Below are 21,859 nucleotides of genomic sequence, written 5' to 3'. Positions count from 1 at the left end.
TGGAGGAAGTATGGGGGGGGGGGCAGGTAAGGAGGAAAGATAGTGGAGCAGAAAAGGAGATTGAAGGGGAGGGTGTAAGAGTCTGTGAATTACGAAGACTGAGTGCAAAAATGTATTGTGCACTTTAGAAAGGCGCTCTGGGGCTGCTTTCTACTTGGCTTGATTTGTATTGCTTAAACAACCTGCATGGGAACGTGCCAGGCAAGGCTAGGGTCAATCATAATTTCCCTAAAATAGGTTCTATCTAACCAGGGTTATTCCAACGTCTACTGCAGAGGTGAAGAAATTGCTCGGCCAGAAAATTGGGTGCTGAATTTTATCCCTCAGAACAATCCAAGATTGGCGGCGGGCGGGTTTCCAAAAGTTAGTGAGCTGTTTTCTCCACCATCACCACGCTGTCTCCTGGGCTTTATCTGCGCTTTCGGGCATCCGCTGCCTCGGCGCCTTGTCTTCACTTCTCCCAGCCTCTTTCCTATTTCTTTCTTCTCCCCTGATTCACGTGGCCTGAAAACAAACGCCAGCTCAGCCTGAGCCTGGCCGGTGCGGGAGATCCGCTCGTGAATCCTTGCAAGCGGGCGCCCCCGGGGAGCTCTCAGCCCAGGCGCGAAGCTGAGCCCATTAGCCAGGCTGGCGGCGGAAAGGCAAACCCCGAAACGTCAGGCGGCAGGAGTTAATGAGGAGCAATTAACTGGGCCCCCCCGCTGGGGAGCGCGGCGATGCCCTCCCTCGCTCTCCTCCTCCCCCCGGCCTCCCGCCGCTGCGCCAGGGCGAAGGAGTTGCCGCGCGGGCTCCTTCCTCGCGCAGGACCAGCGCGTGCGGCGGGCAAAGAGCCGAGTGAGTCCCGGTCGCTTCCCCCCCCCCCCCGCTGCGCCTCCTCCTCCTCCATTTAGCGGAGCGGTGCATTGTGGAGGGAGCCCGCGTCCCACCGCCGCCGAGGAGGAAGCCTCCTGCCGTCGGGAAGCGCCTACGCTGGGAGCTGTCCGAGGTGCCGCGCTCCCTGCCGGCTCCTGCCCTGCCCGGAGACCAGCATGGTGTTTGCTCCAGGTAACGCGCTCCCCTGCTCCCGCGCCCAGTGGCCGGCGACCGCTGTGCGTGTGGGCAGGGGGAAGGCAGCAGGCCTGGCCCTGCTCTCCGCGTGGGGGGCTGAGCATCTCCTTGCAGCTCACCTGGGCGCGCCGCCCGCCCGCGGCTCCCTGCCCTCCCCGCGCCCGGTCCCGCTAGAGCTGGAAGGCGGGCGGGGTTCGCCCGAGCGCGTCTGGCTTCGCGGCTGAGCTCCGCCAAGCGGAGGCTGCCTGAGCCCCACCGACCTTGAGCAAGCGCAGACGGCTCCCCGGCCCCTCTGCCCTCCCCCCCCCAAGCGCTCTAGCGCTCCCCGGCGCTCCTGGAGCAGGGCTGTGGCGGGGGCGCTGAGGCGGCTTGGGCTCTGTCCCCTAGACCTCCTGGTCCCGCTCTGACACCTGTTGCTACCTGCGGAGGGCGAGGACCCCGGTGGCCCAGTCTGTATTCCACCCTGACCCCACGGCCCACTGGGGACATCAGTTGGCAGCTCCTTCATGGAGCCATGAGCACAGGCGTACTTGGCGTGGTTCACCCCTCGCCCTGACACCTGCTCCTTCTGCGGCGTGAGGGAGACCCTGGCACACGTTTATCTCCAGTGCGCCAGGCTGCAGCCCCTCTTCCTGCTCCTCCTCCGTTGGCTCCCTTGACACCTTCCGGGGTCTGGGGTTCTCTGCTCGGTGTCCCTTTCTGGTTCCCTTCGTTTAAACTTGTGACACCCACGCCCCTTCCTGGTTTTTTGCATTAGTTGGCCCTGGTAATCAGTTGTATCCTGGGCTCAGTGACTCCTCCCCTAAGGCTGGGAGAGGGGCCTTAGCAGTGGGCGGGCTTGTGCCCACCCACTTCCCAGGTTACAAATAGTACAGCCACCTCGGTGGCAGTGAGACAGATCAGCCTCCTGCTGGGGGGTGGGGGACGAGGGAGGGAGTGGGGAATGGCTCTTGGGGGGAGTGGGGGCAAAGGAAAATGCCCCACCGCATTAGCATGGGGAGCTGTCTTTCCCCGGCTTTTTAAAGACGGGAGGGGGCCTAGGGCTAAACGTGGGTAAAGTTAGAACAAAAGGTCACCTGCGTGACACAGCATGGGGCCAAGGTGCTGAGCAGCCTACCTTTCACTTTCAAAAGGGAAGGGACAGAGGCTTTTCAGCAGACTTAGGCTTCTAAGTCACTCAGCTTCTTTCAAGAAATGTTACTCTGGCTTTCTTTAGTCTGCCAGTATCTGAATGGAAGAGTTCACTCAGGCCAATCCTGCAAATAAGCCTTCCTCAGAAACTTCTGTGCATGCTGTGTGGGACTGCAGGATCAGGCCCGATAAGCTTCAGATGAAGAGAAACACTGCTGAAAATATCACCAGAGTTGGATTCGGTGTATGGAGGGAGAAGAGTGGGGAAGTAGAAGAAAATTGGGGTGGCAGTGCTTTAAGGTGAATTGTATAAAATGACTTTGGTAAGGGGGAGCTTATTGCTTTTCACTTCTTCCCTAAAACTTAAGGTACTTGTATAACTAGTCCTAACCAATGTAGCAGAAGAGAGATAGGAGGGATGTAACTTGAGAGGGTTTAATTTTTAAAGTTTTCATTTTCCTAGTCTCAAGTTTATTTTGCATTCCTTAGAGAGTCTGGATCCTGTCTGTTAAAGGGATGGGAGACTGAAATGCTGGAAGGATTTAATAGTCTCAAAAAGCCTGTTGGGGTTTAATCAGTCAGCCTGATGCTTGAAAGACTCAGCCTTTTGAGAAATTATCTATTTTCAACAATCAAAATATTAGTCTTGTATTTCAAGTTGTCCACGTGCTTGCCAACTAGATACTTCCCCACATAGATTGTTTTGAATTGGAAAGAAAACCAAGGAAACAAGTTATTTGTCTTAACTAAACCAGATTCAGTTTACTGTAGCATACCTTTCGGTACTACTGACCTTCTTTTTAATTCTTTTTATCTGACAGTCCAGATGTCTCTCACAATTAAGCATAGCACTGTAAAAAGCACCATGGGACTAGAGTACTGCAGCAAGAAATGAAAACCATTTGTTTTTTCAAAGGATGGTAATAAACTGACAACAAATGTTCAATTGATAATTCTTGTGCTACAAAGAACATTCTTGTCGCGCTCCTAATCCATAAATAGGAAATTGTTTTATGCAATAATTCTTTTTCAAACAGTCAATAATTCCTTGCTCATGTTCCCTTACAACAACTGGTGTCATATTATAGATAGGGTAATGAATAAGGATATCTAAGAAGTTAGAAATCAGTCATGGGAGTTTGACATTATCCTAAATTGAGAGAGGAAAAAGCTTGAGTGGTTTGCATTTTAATCAGTTTCCTTATTACAAATCAGTCTGGGTGTTATTTCTACTTTAGATAAAAAAGTTTAAAATTCTATAAGAAGACTGGGTAATTTTGTAAATCTTTACCTTTCCTATAGTAGATGAGCTACAAAACACAATTTCTATATGTTTGTTTTGGAATAGGAATTTCATTCTCTGTCAAACTTTCTGCTCTTATCTTATTAAGATGTAGGAGCTGGTACTCTGTTTCATTTATGTGCCTTTCACAGCACATAAAAATTGTTTGTAGAACTTAGTGGTTATACAGCGATTTTCTTAGGCTTAATGTCTATAATGATAAACATCCAGTAGCCATTGGTTCCAGAAAATAAATAATAGGATTTAGGATAATGCATCTTGTTTAGCTGTAGGCAGCTATAGCTTTATTTTGTTCATATTCCATATCTATCAGCCCCTGAGATGATAATGAATAAGTTACTCCATCACACCAATTTATACTAGTTTATAAATTGTGAAATAGAAGTAAATCTGACTTTAAATAGAATTTTTAAGAGACTAAGCCAATTGACTCTTGGTTAATAAATATTTTTCTTAAATCCCTGCTATATCTATTTTCTCAAATTCTCACACCCACTCCTACCAATAGACAGGTAACTATATATCACTGGACCCGATGGACCAAAGCCAATAAATGAGGGGCAACTTTTAATGTTCATAGGAAAATGGGCCTTATTTTTCACTGCCTTGCACCATGGGTCTTGTTTACACCTGTGCAAAATACACATAAGATGCTGCCACTTTGATGTGATTGTGTTTTACACCCACTTTTAATTCACTGAAAATAGGTATAAATGACTATACAAGGTGCCATGAAATGGAGAAACAAATCCAAAGAGAAGAGATTTTTTTATATAACATTTTCAATTTTTGTTTGTTTGACTATGGTTCACTGCACTGGTTGACTTGCTAATCACTTAGAGACTATGGGCCAGGCTCTTCGCCAATGTAGAGGGACTGTAAAGCCATCTCAGACAGGTACCTGGAAGTCCTACATTGTAGAGGACATTCCTTGGTGATGTAGCTACTCTGCCATTCCCCTCACAGTGGAAGGCGTATGGTCCATGGAAAGGGGACATAGACAAAGGACCCTTGTGTTCTGACTAACTCCAGCTGCTAAAAGTATCCCCTTTGGGCCCCTTTAACTTATGCCAATGAGTGAATTGGCCTTCGGTTGGCCCAAATTAGAAGGCTGTAAAAGAGCTGTGAAATCCTTTTTGCACCATCCTCCTCACCCCAAGTCATGGCTGGAGTACAGTTCAGCCAGAACCAAGCCTTGGGGGTCTGTCTTGAAGTTTTGTCTGCTTGCTGAATTCAGTAACAGTACGTCAAGCAGCCACAGAGTGGACTATGGTTTTGGGGTTTTTTTTAAATTGTGTGTCATTGGGTGGGGGAGGGACTGCAATGGGGTAGGTCAAAAGAAAATTAACTCTGCACTGCCCAAACTGCAGTCTGTCTTAACAGTTCAGACAATGAATTCCAGATTTAAAAAAAAAAAAAAAAGACTTGCCAAACTATATGCCCAATAAAGCCAATTATTATAAATAATTCCACTACCTACCACTTTTTCATAGTGTAATGAATACAAAGTTATTAAAGCATTCAGTAGTTGGCATAAACTATGAAAAGTTTATTATAAAGTGGCAATACGACGGTGTTACCTAGCTGTTGCATTAAACTAATTCCTCGTGTCCATTCATCAAACTCAGATGTTTATATATGCCTATTTCAAAATAAAGGCAACATTAATCATGTATCTTACAAATGTTTTGAACACATTCTATAACAATTTTTAAAAGTACATTATAGTACCACTAAGAATTAGTTTCTAATATCATATTTTCAGTAACTTTCATTAACATTTACCTTTGAAGTTGTAGATGTCCATGCTTATTCTCAACCCAAGTGGAAAGATTGAAGAAAAACTAGTCAGTCATGTTTGATTTTTCTGGGCATGAGCAAAAAGAATGTGCCTTTAATACTTTACGGATATTTTCTGACATTATTTTGCACTCAGATCAGGTTTTTTTGTTTTTTTTTTAACTTTCAAACTGTGTATATGTATATCCCTGCATAAAGAATGCATTTGTTTTCAGAAGGGAGTCTGAAAATGTATTTATTTTGTTAATATCTAATATTGGAATAAAATGTTGGAATAATATTTATGCAATCTTTCTATTAGCTGCCAAGAATACTACTTTCATAGAGTTTTAAGCAAGAAGGGACCATTAGATCATCCAGTCTGACTTCCTGTAATCACAGGCCATTAAATTTCACCCAGTTACCCTTGTATTGAGCCCAATAACTTACCTGACTAAACCAGAAATTGTGTTTGGCTAAGCATATATTCCAGAAAGGCATCCAGTCTTGATTTGAAGACCTTAAGAGGTAGATGATCTACTACTCCCCTTGATAACATATTCCAGTTGTTAATCAACCGCACTATTACAAAAAATTGTGCCTAATTTCTAACTTGAATTTTAGCTTCAGCTTCCAGCCATTGGTTCTTGTTACACCTTTCTTTGCTAGATTATAGCCCTTTAATACATAGTATTTTCTCCCTGTAAAGGTGCTTGTACACTGTGTAATCATGGAAGAGGGAAGAAAAGGTAGGGATTAGTTAAATCTGGCAGTATTTATATATGAGGATCATTGTGCAAGCACATTTCTATAATTTTTAAGAGATTAAACCAATTGACTGTTGACTTGGTTTGGACTTTTAATTCAAGGGTATTCAGTGCTCAGCACCATTTTCCTGAAACAATAATCCTGTCAGTTGCACAGCTGTTCATAAAATGTTAACATTGCCAACTTGCATGATGACACTGCAGATAGTGAGTGGGTCCTGTACCAAAGAAATTTTAGGAGTCAGATTAAAATGCAATTGAAGAGAAAGCAGCTGCACACTTAATCAGATGTTTTTACTGGTCTGAATAGTCATAATCCTGTCTAATTTAAAAACTGAAGAGGTTGGGACGTAGTGTGTGACCATCAGGTTGGGACCACCTGATGGTCACCACTACATGGTGTTTTTTGCTTCTTACTTATGACTGCAGCTACTACTCTTAGCCTTATACTTGGTCTCCAGTGAACAGCTCGAGCCCTTAGAGGAGTGGGAAACAATGAGAGAATTACATAATTGTAACTTTGCTTCTCTGAAGATACCCTATTGTAAGATTTTCACTGCTAGGTCTTAGTTCCTTAGCATGACAATGCTAGAACTCTCCTACCTCTGAAAGGAGTTTGACCATTCAGAACAGCAGTAGCAGGGTAGAGTAAGTACCAAGTGCCTACTGGTTATCATGCAGGACCCCTTATGGCTGTTAATGCTGCCCTCCATTATTCTAGTCAGTTCTTACAAAACTAGAATGAGAAGCCAATGCATGAAGATCAATGTAAGATTTAAAAACATGCATAGAGTAGGATTCTTGCTCCTTATGTCAGGACTGACAGAACTCATATAGCAACATTTCTGCTGGTCATAAGATAAGGTTTTACAAACCCTACAAGCCTGGCACAGTATGATATAAAAGTTGTGTTGCAATGAGTTTGGTGTGGCTGAGTGGTGAAGCCATGAGTGAATTATGCAGACAGTCTCTAACAAGTGCCTGAAATATACAAGGAAATCAAGAAGAGTAAGGTGTGGTCAGACTTATTAACCCTATTATTAATTTAAGATCTGAATCTAATTAGTCAAAAAAATCTTAAATGTGTTAATATAATGAGTTGAAATACAATTTATTTTCTCAAATTATCCAGATAATAAATTAACACTTAAATACAGATAAACAGTTGATGGCACCTTTCACTTCCAGGTTACTGGGTTGAATCCAAAGTAGGTTATTGGTGACCAGAAATCATGGCAATTAGGTTTCTGTGCAGTGGTCATGTTAAATGAGATGGTCTTTGTGTCGGTTGGGTTTTTTTTGTTTTGTTCAAGACATATCAACTACTGGCATGGGGAATAATCTGCATCAACTAAGCAGAGAAGTAAAGCAATGCATGGGCAATGAGAATGAATTACTCTGACCTCTACAATTTGTGCCTCAAGGTCAGGAATGTGCATTGTTCTTCTAGAGAAAATTGCTCTGTTAGTGTATGCTGAACTTGTTCTATGGATAAATGATATCTCATTTTCCAGTGGTTTCAATCTAGTAACATTGATAGAAAATAAATTCACTTAAGCATACTATCAAATATAGTGAAAGCTGGATTTATTCATATAGTCTTGTTCTTGGCTCACCTGGGTTCCTTTCTGTTAAGGGAACAAATAATAAGTTAATCAAATAAAAGTTCTTTTTTAACTAAAAATTAATCTATATATTGACTGGCTGAAATAAATTGCCTCAAAGTGGACAGCCTATAATCAGGATACACACTGTCTCTAGTACTTTGTACACTCCTACAAAATATCATGTATTACATTTTAAAAGAAGATTGTCATGGCAGAAATGAGAAGTTTGAGCCTAATAGAAATAGACTGCTTCAGGTGCCTTCAGTCTATAGAATCCAGGCAGGAGAGCTCCATATTGCTCGCATCCAACCTCACTAATATCTGAAGTAGTGTTCTTAGAAGATGCTTTCTACCTCTATCTACAAGAGGTCTTGGAATCTTCTGCCTGGAGGAATAAGTTGAGCACTATTCTGCCCACATATTTCTTTGCTAGGGATGTACAAATATATGTGAGGCATTGGCCATTTATGCTAATTACAGTGGTGGTCTTTGTGAGATGCATCTTTAACATAGTACCTACAACAGACTCCGCCTTGCTTTTCGAATTCAGAGCAGCTGCTGAAAACATGAAATGGTCCCTATCGATTATTGCATCCATTCATAACATGTACACCACATGCAATACCAACACAATGTACATACACCACATGTACATAATCTTTGCTTTATTGTTTGTTGTAACCTTGCTCGTAAATAATTAGTCTGAGTTACCGAGAGACCACACGAAGAGGCCTCATTTTCTGCTGGCTTTCTAAAATAACTAGGCCTCTTTCCCAAAAATGTATGGTGGTTTGTTGGGTATTTTTTCCCTTGTATGCCAAAAAAGGGTCATCTTTTTTTACTGGGTAGAAGACAGAAAGGAAGAACTCTCCTATAGCCAGGATTTAACTGCACAATTTTCAATATTAGACTATGTATATATCATCTGAAAGTGACCCAAGTTGAAAGACCCCTAAAGGTAGTAGTGGACAACAAATCAGATAGGAGTTTACCTTGTTATACAACAAGGGAAAGTGACCATAGGTACCTCCATACTAGGGAAAAATGTGTTAACTAACACAAAGTAAAACCCTAGTGAAGATGACGCAGATTGTAGTATTAATGTGTGTTAGTGGGTCAAAGTAAACATTAGTAAGGAGTCTAAAGGTCCAGCTTGCAGTGCAGGCAACTGAGAGAAAAAAATCTCTACTTTTAAACTGAGCACATCTGATACACAAATTGACAGACAAGCATGCCATTTTCAGAGTAGAACTTCCCTTTAACAGTAAGGGATCTTAAGCAGTTTGTGTGTGTGTGTGTGTGTATATATATATATTCAAAGAGCATTTCAGTTTCATTTAGAATAAGCCCATGTTTGTATTCACAGAGCAAGCAAGATGACCAAGATCTAGGCTAGTTAAGAATTTTTTCACATTAATTCACCCATCTCTCTATTTGTATTCAAATGAGAAGCAGTTGCTGTTTGTAGCTGACATGTTGGTAATTTGGATGCCAGATTTAACTGCACGGGAAGCCACATACCTAGTTTGTAAGCGATTGGGGAGTGGGAACCAGGAGATCTTAGTTCTATTCCTGTTTGGACATTGGCTTTGGTCAAATCATTTATATTCTCTGATTCTTTTTCCATCTAAATAAAAATAGGATAATTCCTACCGCACACAGATGTTGTTATAAGTCTTAATTGGTGTTTGTAAAATTCTTTGAGATCTTCAGAAGCAAATCACTATAAAAGTAGAAAATATTACATCCAATGGCAAAATGAAAGGAAGGTGTCAGCAGTGTCTGGGACACCGTTTCCTGCATCAGTTTTGTGTTTAGGGTGTGATGTTGTACAATTGAACTATAACCATGTACAATATCATTGCTACCATTGTCATACAAGTGCAACAAAACTTATGCAACGTGTGTCATGAGAGGTGTCAATGGAAAAGTTATGATTTGTTGAGTATAATTATCCTGTTTTATATGCATGTATCATTTTGTATCTGAAGTTATAGGTACTGACTATATACTAGCATCCTCCATATATGCTGCATTGCTGAGTAATGCCCGCCAGGTAAAATATACATTGTTAAGGGACTATACAAGTTAATGGCCCATTTAAGGACACTTAGCTCGCATAATAGACCATAGAAGAAGCCTTTCCCCACCTGCTGGGCCTCCTGGTGAATGTTTCAACCAGAACATGGGCAATGGTTGCTCTGATAACTCAACAAAGCATGTAAGGACATGTGACATGCTCATGTGACCCTGGAGGACTCCATTCTGTGCTTGTAATTTTCCACAGCCTGAGACTGAAAGCATCTACCCATTGGGAGGAGGTATATGAGGCAGCTGCACCATCTTCAGTTCAGCTTCATTTCTCTGGACTAGATTTCTAAAAAGAGAGCTTTAAACAAGGATTGATGACACCCATGCTGTTGAGGGTAATTTCCAGAGACTTTGCAAATCAGCAGTTTATTTCATCACTGCTAAAACCTGATTCAAGAACTTTGCAATAATTGTATGTATGTGATTCTTTTACCATTTCAACTCTCTTATTCTTAAGGAAAAAGACAGGAACCTTTAAACATTAAGTACTAAAGAATTGGCAGCAGTGTGATTATTGGGTAAGATCTGAGTTATAATTGGCTTGGGTGTGTGGCTGATCTCTTAGGATTGGAAAGACCCTTAGTTTAATGAAAATGGTTTTAAATAGCCACTCATCATAAAGTCTAGTGTCTGAGTGGTGAAACCAAGGGCTGGGATATCTAAGGAGGCTGCTTTTCTGACTTCTTTTAAACTAATGCCATGAGACAGAAGTTTACTTTTGTTGCTGGCTTGGTATACCTTATAGAAGAATAACCACCAGTCTGGGGTGGATCTGCCTGGTTTTCAGCAGTTTGTCCTGAACCTGGTATCCTCAGCTGTGAGCCACTGAGGCTCAGTGCCACTGAAACATATACTTTTGTAAAGGTTACAAGTTACTCCTGGAATGTATACACAGGTTTCTTGTCACACATCTAGATTCAGACGTATCCAGAGCAGGCCCCTAAATCCTGCAAACAGTTGAATGGGAATTATTCATGCATAAAGTTAAGCATGTACATAAGTGGTTGCAGGTTTGGGGTCCTGGTGACTGCCTCATTCACTCTTAATATACAAGCAGCATGACCAATTAACTCCATGCTCTTGGACATGAAGCAATCTCACCCTTTAAATCTCTCCTTGAAATCTCCTTATTTTGGCTGGGTTTCCACTGCTGAAACTTTTCGACCAGTTTATAAAAGTAATTAGAAAAGCTTACCATCTTGTATTAAATTACACGTTCAACAACAAAACATGATATATAGTTGTTACATACACGTAACAGTAGAGAAATCATCAGGTGGAGGAAGATCTCGCTCTCTTAGCTTCTACTGCCAACCTAAGCACGAGGAACTGATCTCAGCTTCTCCACTTCGTGGTATGCTAGCCTGCCACATACCCCTGACCCTAATTATTTGTGTTATCATAGTGCTGAGAAACCCTGTCACTGGGTAACATCACCACTGCACCTCATCTCCAAGCATGCGCTGCTACACTCAGTCAAGGAGGTTTACTCTTTTATAACACAGGTTAAACAAACAGAACACAGTCTTAAGTCAATACCTGGCCCAGGCTTCAGGGGCACCCCACCCAGGGGTTTCTGGTACTCCAGCTCCTGGTAGCTTCCCAGCCTCAGCCAACTCTGCTCCCCACGTGGGGAGCCAAAAACACAGGCTTACTTCCCTGAGCCTCTGGTTCCCCTTGCTCCAGGGATTCACTACAGGAGTTAACTCCACTCTAGTGTGGCCTTCACTACCCAGGGCTCAGTCCGGCTCAGCCCTTCCTGTTATGAAGCAGAACCTAAACTTTTAACCTCTGACTTCCTTTCTTCTTTGAAATGCACAGTGTTGGGGATTTATGCAACCTGCCATATGTGCTCAGCCATTCTCCTCACATGCATACGTGTTCATGCATAATAGGTGCTGCTAAAGATGAAGCCCCTGGCTCTACTGCTGCAGCTGCTTTTAGGGATCTTCGATGCAAGTGAACTGTCACAACTTTGTCAGTGAAAAGGAAAATGTGTCATTCATTTCATGATCCGTAGTGTAGGCAGGTCTGATGGGGTGCATAAATGCCACATTGCTTGGCAGTGAGGGTGATGCCTACTCAATTTTTCCTACAGTCTAAGATCTCTCCCTATCACACCTTATTTTGCCACTGCTCTCCTTCAATTCACCAGAAATGCTTCTTTTGTTTCCTTCTAAGTACCATATTCAGCTGCCACTTAAGCCAATTTTATACCTTTGTAACTTCATTGACCTTAATGGAGCTACTTCTGATTTACACCTGTGGAATTGCAGGCTCATGCCATTAGTGGGTTAACTTCACAATAATATCCCACAACCTTGCCCATGGATGTTTGGAGAGAAGTGAGTGGGAACTATTGATTCTGAGACGTACTGCAGCGTGACTGGTGCAAACTCTTTCTGCGGCATACACGCATTATTAAATGTATCTGAAACAAGCTGTAGGCAGCTAGTCTGAATGCAGGCAGACAGTATAAGGTGAGGGAGAGGGATCTGATTTCAAGGTCATGCAAGAAGAAGACTCATGATGCATGTGAGGGGGTGGAGAAGATGCAAGGGAGTGTGTGTGAAGGTTACTATATGCACACTATTTGCACCTTTGTGCACATCTTAATCTGTTCTTACAGTCCTGGTTTATAGCTATCAGTTTTCCTGAGAGCATTTCCTATATGTACTTTGAGGTTAGGAAACATCAGAGAGCGTGGGAGATCTTCCACACAAGATGCTCTTTGTTTTAAATAATAATAATTCCATTGATTTATGGGGAAAAAACTCCGTGAAATCTATTTGTAATACTATGTTTTCCCAGAATTACTAGCAGTTTTCTTTCACGGAGAGCAGCTTTGATCCCTGCCCAGAATATTTTAAAAGTTTAGCTGCTGATGTATAGTGCCAGGTTTAGTGAAGTTTGAGATTGGTGACGCTTAAGGTACGTCTGCACTCCAGTTGGGAAAATGCTTCCCAGCTTGAGTAGAAAGACATGCCTTAAGTCAGCTTGAGCTAGTGTGCTAAAAATAGCAGTGTGGTGGGGATAGACTGGCTGGCACCTTGCACCGCCGCCTGACTACATCCTGACCCCCTGCGTTTGTACTTAGGTGGCTATCCTGAGTCACTGCTTGTGCTATCCTACTCGAATAGAGCTATCATATATCTCTCTACTTAAGCTGGGAAGCCCGGTCCCAGGGTAGTGTAGATGTGCCCTTAGAGTTTGAAGTTTTGTGAACCTCAAATTATTTTGGGGTTTGAAAAACTACTGAGTCTGCAAATCATTTTCCATGTATTGTGTCAGCTGGAGTAAAAGTTAAATACAGTATCAGGAATTGACCAAATAGTTAAAGGGAAGGGATGTATTAGTGATAATATAACCACTCCCTACTCCGGAAGCACTAGGTTTTTTTGACTTAATAGTCAGGTAACTTAGAAATTTCTATTATGCAGATAGAGAAACTATAGTGATGGGTGCCAGTATAAGAACTTAGTTTAAAATGCATGGATACCAAATCATCCCTTCCTATGCTCTGAAACCCAGATCAGGACCTTATTCATTAAAAAGGCTAGTTTGTGGGCAGAATGCTGTTACCTTACTACAATCTCTCTGCTGAGATTCATTGCAATTAGAGTTATTTTGGAAGTAGGCCTGCAGCAAAACAAAACTCCTCAGTACCTGCCACAGCCTTTTCTTGCCCTCAAAGCATCCTGCATGGTGCTGTGGACCAAGCCACTGGGAGCACCACTGTGGGAATGGAGCCCCCCACATGTGCCAGGAGACAGGATTTTCCCTTTGCAAAATAGTTAGCTCAGATATTTAAAACATTCATGCAAATACTCACACAGCAATATTGTTGGGGTTTTAGTAAATTGCTTGCTGTTACACATTTCCATACTTCATAGACTGAGCCATTATGTAATGTCAGCATAATAACTCGGTGATTTACTGGACATTTTCAAAATACTAAACAACAAATTAATCATGTTGCATTATGCGCACTGCAGCCCAGAGTTCTGCAAAAATTCTATCATCACAGGCAAAAAAAAAAGTCACATTTTCATGGATTTGGAAAACATACCACACTTAATTGTTGCCCGTTTTTCATGGGAATGGGGAGAACGAACTTCACAGGTAGAAAATTCATTCACATGCAGCTATTCACAGTGTTAAAAATGTCTGTGAAGCTCTGGTATTATTGTAGACAAGACACCTGATGCATCATCTTCAGAAATAAATTCAAGTTGGGATTTATATAGTATAACCTAAATGGAGAAAATCAGAAAGAACTTGTGAAATAAAACATGGAAGTACCCCTAGATAAAGGGGCGAAAGAGGAACAACACTCAATAGCATTGTGCATGGTACAGTATATTTTGTTAGCAATAAAAACTGATTTGGTGGATGAAGAGAGGTTTGGACACATGTCAAGCTTCTAGAAATGTATATGAAACCACATAAACCGTACTTTAATATGTTTTGCTCTGTTTTCAATCTTATATTTATCCATCCTTCTTGATAAAATATCACCTTTAGGATCCCAGCTGGAGTTGGCTGACCTCTGGCAGCCTCACAAGAGAACAAATTGGCTCTGTGATAGCAAGTAGTACATTAGTTCCTGGATAATAGAGAAATATGATGTACTTTATTGCTAAATGACATTGAACGGTATCCAGAAAACACTCTTTCAAATGCTTGGGAATGGAAGAAACAGAATAGAAGGGAGCGGACAGTGCCAAGAATACAAATGGTTCCATAGTGTCACTGTTTTCATCTAAAATCTGGCTTTCTAGGAGTTTGATGTAGTTTCTTTAACATGGGGCCAAATTTTGTCAGCTCAGATACTAATTGTAAATTCTTTCAAAAATATAAACCACATTCTTATTTTATTTTTTGACCAAAGTCAAGCTTAAAGTATGGTATTTTAAAAATAAAATTACATTATTAATCATTACATTTCAAAATGTCCTCGCTAGCTAAACATCGGTCCTTACAAAGAATTGGAGTTCACATATTCCCTTTTTCGCATAAGACTAGCATTTTGGGAGTTGCCTTGCTTTTGATTTGGACATATAACACAAAGACTTTGCATTGTTTTCCATCAGGTCAGAACAACATTTTGCTATTGACCCTGTCATAAGAATCTTAAATTTTATCTTGAAAAATTTGCAGAGAAAAGACTGGGGATTTCTCACATCTCAGAACACACAGGCTTCACAGAGAAGAACTTAATCTTCAGTGGACTCTGATTTACCCTAGCTATTATATAAAAAGCTCCTCTCATATGGCCTCAGAACAGAGAGCCAATTACATATCCTGATTCCTAGGCACAAGAAGGCCGATTAAGAAGGAAATGAGAACTCATTATGCAGAGTTTGCATTATGAGCACTCGCAGACAGATTTTCAAAGGCATTTAAGTGCCTAAAGATGCAGATAGGTGGCTAGTGGGATTTTCAAATGGATGTAGGGCCGCCATCCTCAAAAGATATTTAGGCACCTAACTCCCATTGAAATCAATGGAAGTTAGTTAGGTGCCTAAATAACTTTGAGTATCTTGGCCCAAGTGCCTATCTCTTGCTTTTGGAAACCCTATTAGGTGCCTATCTGCATCTCTAGATGCCTAAAAATATCTGGCTCTGTGTCCTTACCTCTGAAACATCTTTTCTTGGCTCAGGACGAAGCCTTAAAATGATACAATGTTTTTCCTGTTGCATGATTATTACTGGCTGCAGCCCAGCTACACGTACTTCACTGCAGACTTTTGGCCAGCTTCCTATCTCGTGTAAATCCTTGTAGTCCCATTGACTCCAGGGGAGCTACACCAATTTTACACCAGTTGAGGATCATGACCCTCTGTTGCTAAAAGTAACTACCTTACTTCAGTTCTTCTCTTGAGTATAACACAGATGAAACAAGAATCAGTAAGACCACGTTTCTTAAGTAAGCAATATGCACATCTAGTTTGTTGTTTTTTCAATACTCTGGGTAGTTCTTCTTTAAGTGGTATCCCACTCAGAGGTGTTCACGTCTAGTGCATTGAGAGCCTGAGACCTTTTTCCCCACAGCAGTACCTGTCGGTGCAGTGTGCACACCATACTCCTCTTCATGGACCTGCCCAAGGCTATACCCAACTCTCCCCAGTTCCAGTCTAAGTCAAATCTTCCTAGTCTGTTGTCTCCTCACAGTTTATTTTCTGTGTCACAGTTACTTCCTAAGACTTTATAGTGTAAATAGTTAGTGACAGTTAGTTCTTGTAGTTTAGAGTTAGTTTAGTTAATTTTTAGCAGGTTATGCAGCGATCTCCAGGTTTTAAACACTGTCCATTGTGTGGTGTCTCTGTTCCTAATAATGACCTACAGAAACACTGCTTCCTGGATCTTGGTGAAGGACACACAAAGGAAAGGAGCAATATCTGTTGATTTAAAGAGACCTTTGCCTGAAATGGCACCTGATGTAGCAGGCTATGAGGCCTGTCTCAGCACCGGGGCCTTCGTCAGATCATTTGGTCAGCCATCCTCAGGAATCCTCTACCTCTGTGGTAATTCTGGACAGACCCCTGGACTCTGATTCTCCCCTGATGAGGGAAAGGGTTGTTCACCTTCTCCAAGGGTTCCTCATAAAAGGACCAATAAAATAGATCAGAACCAGCAGATCTTGAAGAAAGATTCACCCTCCTCTTCATCCAGAACTGGCATTTAACGACATCAAAACCCAGGTACCCAGGGGAGAGCTAGGCCATCAACCTGTGTCTCCCCGGTAGTGAGAAGGGACTATCCTGATACTATACCATTGACTCTGGAACCATCCAAGAGACAGTCGTCGAGTCCGGTACCTAAGGACACTGTGGCAATGCCATCCCGTTTAGTACCTTTTACCTTCCAATCCTTTCTGGCAGCAGCAGATCTGCTATGTGTCTCTGTCCCTGCATCTCTGATAACACAGGAGGTTAGCTCTACATTGGTACCCACAGTGATTCCATGTCCATCACATTCTTTGATTTCATGACCCAGTTTACAAATGCTGATGGTCCCAGTGCTGATGAAGAAACAGCCACCGTCCATGGTCTTTGTGCCTGTGGGGCCGGTACAATCATGCCTTTTGGCCTCAGTGCCTGCTACACTTCCGATATCAATACCTATTTGCTTACTTGCTCGGTACCTAGTTGCTTTTTGGAATGGGGACTGGCTCCGTCAAGCTCATCAGTACCAATAGTACACTCCTTCCTGGTCCTGGACCCATTCGTAATGACCCATACAGTAATGACTGAGTAAAGACTGAGATTCCACCCCAGGCATTGATGGTGGTACTCCTTCATTGGTCAATACACAAATTGGGATATCCAGTGGCCCCACTGGGGTGGGCTCCACTGTTGCCCATGGACTACTCTGAGGATTCATCAAATTCTGAGTCAGAGACCTCCAGCTCTTATTCATCTCAGTCTTGATGAAAGGGGCCAGGGGAATCATCCAAGCATTGGCTAGAGGACAAACATTGGTTCTGAGATCACACCCACTCTTCTACAAGGACAGACTATCCTGGTCCAATATGTACTGGTCTTCTCTGCCACAATGGCCTCCATGGGATCCATGGTGTGGATCTCTCTCCCGCAGGTCAGACCCTCAGCATTGGTCTAAGGATAAATTCCCCCTCCTGCCCAGTTGTGAGGCAGACCAACCTCCAGAACCACCTTTGATGCAGATACAGGAGGATATCCATCCTCCTGAACCACTTCTTATGGGAGAGCCCTTGCCAGATGATCATCCTTTGCCTCAAGAGGCAACACTGGTGCCAGCAATTCTGTGTCCCCCCTCTAGCCCACACGAATGACTCAGTGGTACTGACGTCATCTCCTCCAGTCCCAGAGGATTTTAAATTCTACCAAGACTTACTTAGGAGAATGGCTACAGCCCTGGGCATTGAACATGAACAGATACAGGAAAATACCCACAAGTTATTGGACATCCTCCAAGCGTCTATGTTGTGAAACCTAGTTCTCTTAATTAATGATGCCCTTCTGCAGCTGGTGAAAACCTTGTGACTCACACCAGCATCTCTAACTCTGACAGCAGAATGTACTGATAATTGGTACCACGTCCCTTCTCAGAGGTGCTATTGTTTTTACTCCCACACAGCATCAGAGTCCCTAGTTAACACAGCTGTTAATGGGAGATAGTTGCAGAGGAAATTCCAAATCCCACACCCCCTCGTGCCCCAAAAAAGTCTAAGAGATAAGAGACATTAGGGAGAGAGATTTATACTACTGCCGCACTCCAGATGAGGATAGCAAATCAGCAAGCTCTCCTGGTGAAACATGATTTTCTTAATTGGGATGTGATGTCAAAGTTCCCAGACAAATTGCTGGACAATACAAAGGAAGAGTTCAGGGCCTACTTAATGATGGCAAAGACTTCATTCTAGTCTGCTTGAGGCACTGCAGATACTTCCTCTAAGGCTTTGGCCTCTGCAATTATAATGAGAAAGGTTATGTAAATCCTCGATAGTGCTGGACATTCAGCAGTCTACTGAGGATTTACATTTTGACAGTCGGTATTTGTTTTCAAACAACACTAATGAGGTGTTGCACTCTTTTAAGACTCTCACATTTGGGGTCAGGGGTGTCTTATATCTAGCCACCAAGAAACACCAATATAAGCCTCCTCAATAATATTCTCAGTGCCTTAGCTATTTTTCACACTCTTTTCCAAAGGTAAGTCATGTCCATCAATTCCATTTTCATGACAGAACTCTGAGTTTATCCCCCAAAGCATTATGACTCTTCTAGGAGGAGACAGAAGCCTCAGAAGAGAAGAACATCCAATTCCAATCTAACCAATCATATTGTCCTCAACCTGCTGTTATAGAAAAAACCTTTTTCACATATTCTTCAAGAACAGCAATGTAACCATCCCTTCCCTCCCATTTGGGACAGATTTTCCTCATTTCCTCACTTGGAAGTGAGGAACTTGGACAAGTGGCTCCTAAGTACTGTAGGACTAGAATATTTGATCCAGTTCTTATTTGTCCCCTTTTACTCATCCCCTTTCAGGAACCAATCTCATGAGTCCGTGCTCCTTCAAGAAGTTCAGTCTCCACTCACCCTAAGGGCTACAGAGAAAGTTCCCCTGCAATTTCAAGGATGGAGCTTCTACTCCCATCATTTTCTTATCCCCAATCCAAGGGAGGACTAAGACCTATTTTGGACCTTCAGGCTCTCAACATGCTCATCAAGCAACTTAGATTCCACATGATTACCCTAGCATCTATACTCCCCTCCCTAGATCTCAACAATTAGTTTGCTGCTTTCGATCTTTGAGATGCATATTTTCATGTGGTGGTCTTACCCAGTCACCCTCAGGTTTATGTGGGGGAGCAGCAGGCGCCAGTACATGGTAATTCCATTTTGGCCTGTCTTCAGTCCCTCATGTATTCACCAAATATATGGTGGTAGTGGTGGCTTTCTTAAGGAAGAAAGGTATCCACATCTTCCCTTACCTGGATGATTGTCTGGTACAAGGTTCTTCCCAGACCAGGTTTGGGGCCACATCAGATTCATGATCTGCTTTTTCAGTTGCCTGGGACTCGTTCTGAACAAGGAAAAGTCAACACTTATTCCAACTTAGAGGTTCAAATTCATTGGGGCCCTCCTCAACTTTATGAATTTGGCTACTTTTCTTCCTTAGAGGTTTTAAATGACTCACAACTTGTGCAAGTCCCTCAGATCTCATCTGTCCACCACAGCTCAGACTTGCCTGAGATTGCTGGACCAGATGGCCTCTTGAACTTATAGCCTTGCATACCTGGTTATGTGTCTACACCCTCTTCAGTCATAGTTGAAATCTGTCTGTCACCCAGACAAAACCTGGTGTCATAGCCTGGGATGCAGGTAGTCAGACCAGTGGTAGTCATGCCTAGTGGTCACTGCAGGAGTTAGGAGCCAGGAATCAGAGATGGGGATCAGAGCCATAGGTCAAACAAAGGATCAGAACTGGCATCCGGAATCAATCCAAGGGTCCGAGCCAAAGTCATTAGCCAGGGGTGTGGAACATAAAAGTAGGGATCTGGAACAAGGCAGAAACCAGGAATAGGACAGGAAGGCAGAATCAGGAACAAGGTAGGGCTGAAGATTGAAGTGAGAAAGTCCAACATAGCAGCCAGCCAGGGCTTCACCTTGTTGTTTAGAGTACTTCCTGTGCCTCCTTCTGGCTTAAATAGTGAGTCCTTCAGGCTTAAACAGCTCCCGCCTTCTGCAATATGTTTCCAGGAGTGATGGATGATCCCAGACAATGTGTATGTAGCATTCCCTTTTCTCACACAACCTCAGCTGTGACCGTTGTAATGGATGCCGCTCTAACAGGCTGGGGTGCTCACCAAGAAGGTCACAAACTCAAGTGCTTGGGCAAGACAGCAAAAGTCCAATCTGCATATCAATGTCCTTGAGCTCTGGGTGATTTGCAGAGCTTCTTGAGCCTGCCTTTCTCATATCAGGGGTTTGTTGATCCAAATTTTGACCAGTAATACCTCTGCAATGTACTATCTGAACAAGAGGGAAATGGCTTCTTGGAAGGAGCCAGGAGGAGGCAGAAGGAGTGTATGCTGTCCTGACAGGTACTGCTGCGGGAAAGCAAGTCTCCAGCTCTTGGTGTGCTAGGCGTGAACACACCTGAGTGGAATACACATCTGCACCCTCATCTCAAAAAGCAACACTTACAGAACAGGTAAATAACTTTTTTTATGCAAATGTATTTATAGGCATAGTTTGTTAAAGATTAATCAGTGTACACCTTAAAATAATTCAAATCCTAAAGCCAATGGAAACCTTGACACTGACTTCAGTGGGACTTGGGTTTGGTGCTAAATTTTTTTTTTTTTAAAGGTGAATAAACTGTTAGGAGCATAGTCTTTCTTTATATAACAGTAAAGGAGAAGGTGTCCAATATGCTAAGTCAGAATCCTCTTTCAAGAGCATAGCCCAAGTAAACTGATGCCCATGAGGGTTGGTGGAAGGCTCCTCTCCTCTCAGCCTACCAAGTGAACATGTGGCCACTCCACATCTGAGTAGCTCTTCTAACTGATGCACACCCCTTCCCCCATTCAGATGGTGGATCTAGGCAGGAACAAGCCCTCCCTTTTCATTCTTGTTGAAGGTTTTGTTGTCTCTGAAAATGTTGTAGGCAGATCTCCTGTTATAGCAGGTGTCCTATTTAATCTTTACCTTTAGGACCAATTTGCTAACAGAATTTTTCTCTGGTATGTATTTTAAGAGGCAAAAATATTTAAATTCCTTTTTTTTTCTTTAAACATTTTTTTTTGGTAGGTGACAAATCTGGAAATGAACAAGAAGAAGTTGCGTTGCAGAATGCCAGCAAACAGATTGTACGAACTGCCATCCTTCAGGCTGTTCAGCAAGTCTCCCAGGAGAGCCAACAAAAGGAGAAGAGAGCAAACAGCAGTGTGAGTCTCCAGTTAGAAAGAGGGGAATTAACCAAGAAGCATGAAAAGAAGTAAAAGAGTGAACCATTTGGCATTGTTGCCAGCTTTTCTTATAATCTGTGTTGCCAATGCAATGTTACTGCTGTAAAGCAAACCAAAGTATAATCAGCACCTAGGCATAGAGTAAAGCTGCAGTAGTTCTCAAGTGAGAAATATTAAGTGCATTAGGTGACTAACTTCATATTTATGCAGTGCCTCTTAAACGTAACAGAAAATACTATAGCTATAAAATAGTTTCAAGCACAATCTCTTCTTAAGGTATCATTTTATATGCAAAAGCTTATTGTTAGTGAACTTCTATATGAATCTTATGTGCATCATCTGTCTGTTCAATTAGCAGATACCTTCACTAAGTTACAGATTTTGCCACACGTTGTCTGTGTCAACTAAACAATATACTGTAAAGTGTAGGAGATGTGTCTTTCAGGTTACTTTAAAACGTGAGTTTGTTTTATTTTGATAAAAAGTGGGCTGTATAAAATAGCAGCTGTAAAATGGATTTGGAAAGTTTCATGCACAAACCTCTTTTCAGTCTTTGACAATCTCTTTCGAAGTACATTATCTATGACTATATAGTTCACTCCTTTTAAGTATGCTGAAGATGATCTAAATGTCCAGTACACGTCTAATCTTCTGCACAAAAATCATTTGTCAG

General features: G+C 42.4%; 1 protein-coding gene across 1 annotated transcript; it reads left to right on the top strand.

Annotated features, from left to right (window-relative positions):
- Positions 1-996: 996 nt before the first annotated feature.
- On the top strand, positions 997-21,365 carry AKAIN1 (A-kinase anchor inhibitor 1). The gene is made up of 2 exons (XM_067545911.1): positions 997-1,044; positions 21,029-21,365. The coding sequence occupies exons 1-2, from the start codon at positions 1,029-1,031 to the stop codon at positions 21,217-21,219; spliced, it is 207 nt and encodes a 68-aa protein (XP_067402012.1). The 5' UTR covers positions 997-1,028; the 3' UTR covers positions 21,220-21,365.
- The last annotated feature ends 494 nt before the right edge of the window (positions 21,366-21,859 follow it).

The sequence above is a fragment of the Emydura macquarii genome, unplaced genomic scaffold (genome assembly GCF_026122565.2).
Source record: "Emydura macquarii macquarii isolate MOO-44397 ecotype Brisbane River unplaced genomic scaffold, CSIRO-AGI_Emac_v2 contig_212, whole genome shotgun sequence".
Classification (NCBI taxonomy): Eukaryota; Metazoa; Chordata; order Testudines; family Chelidae; genus Emydura; species Emydura macquarii.
Note: the sequence above shows the minus strand (reverse complement) of the source record. Positions and strands in the feature narration are given on the sequence as shown.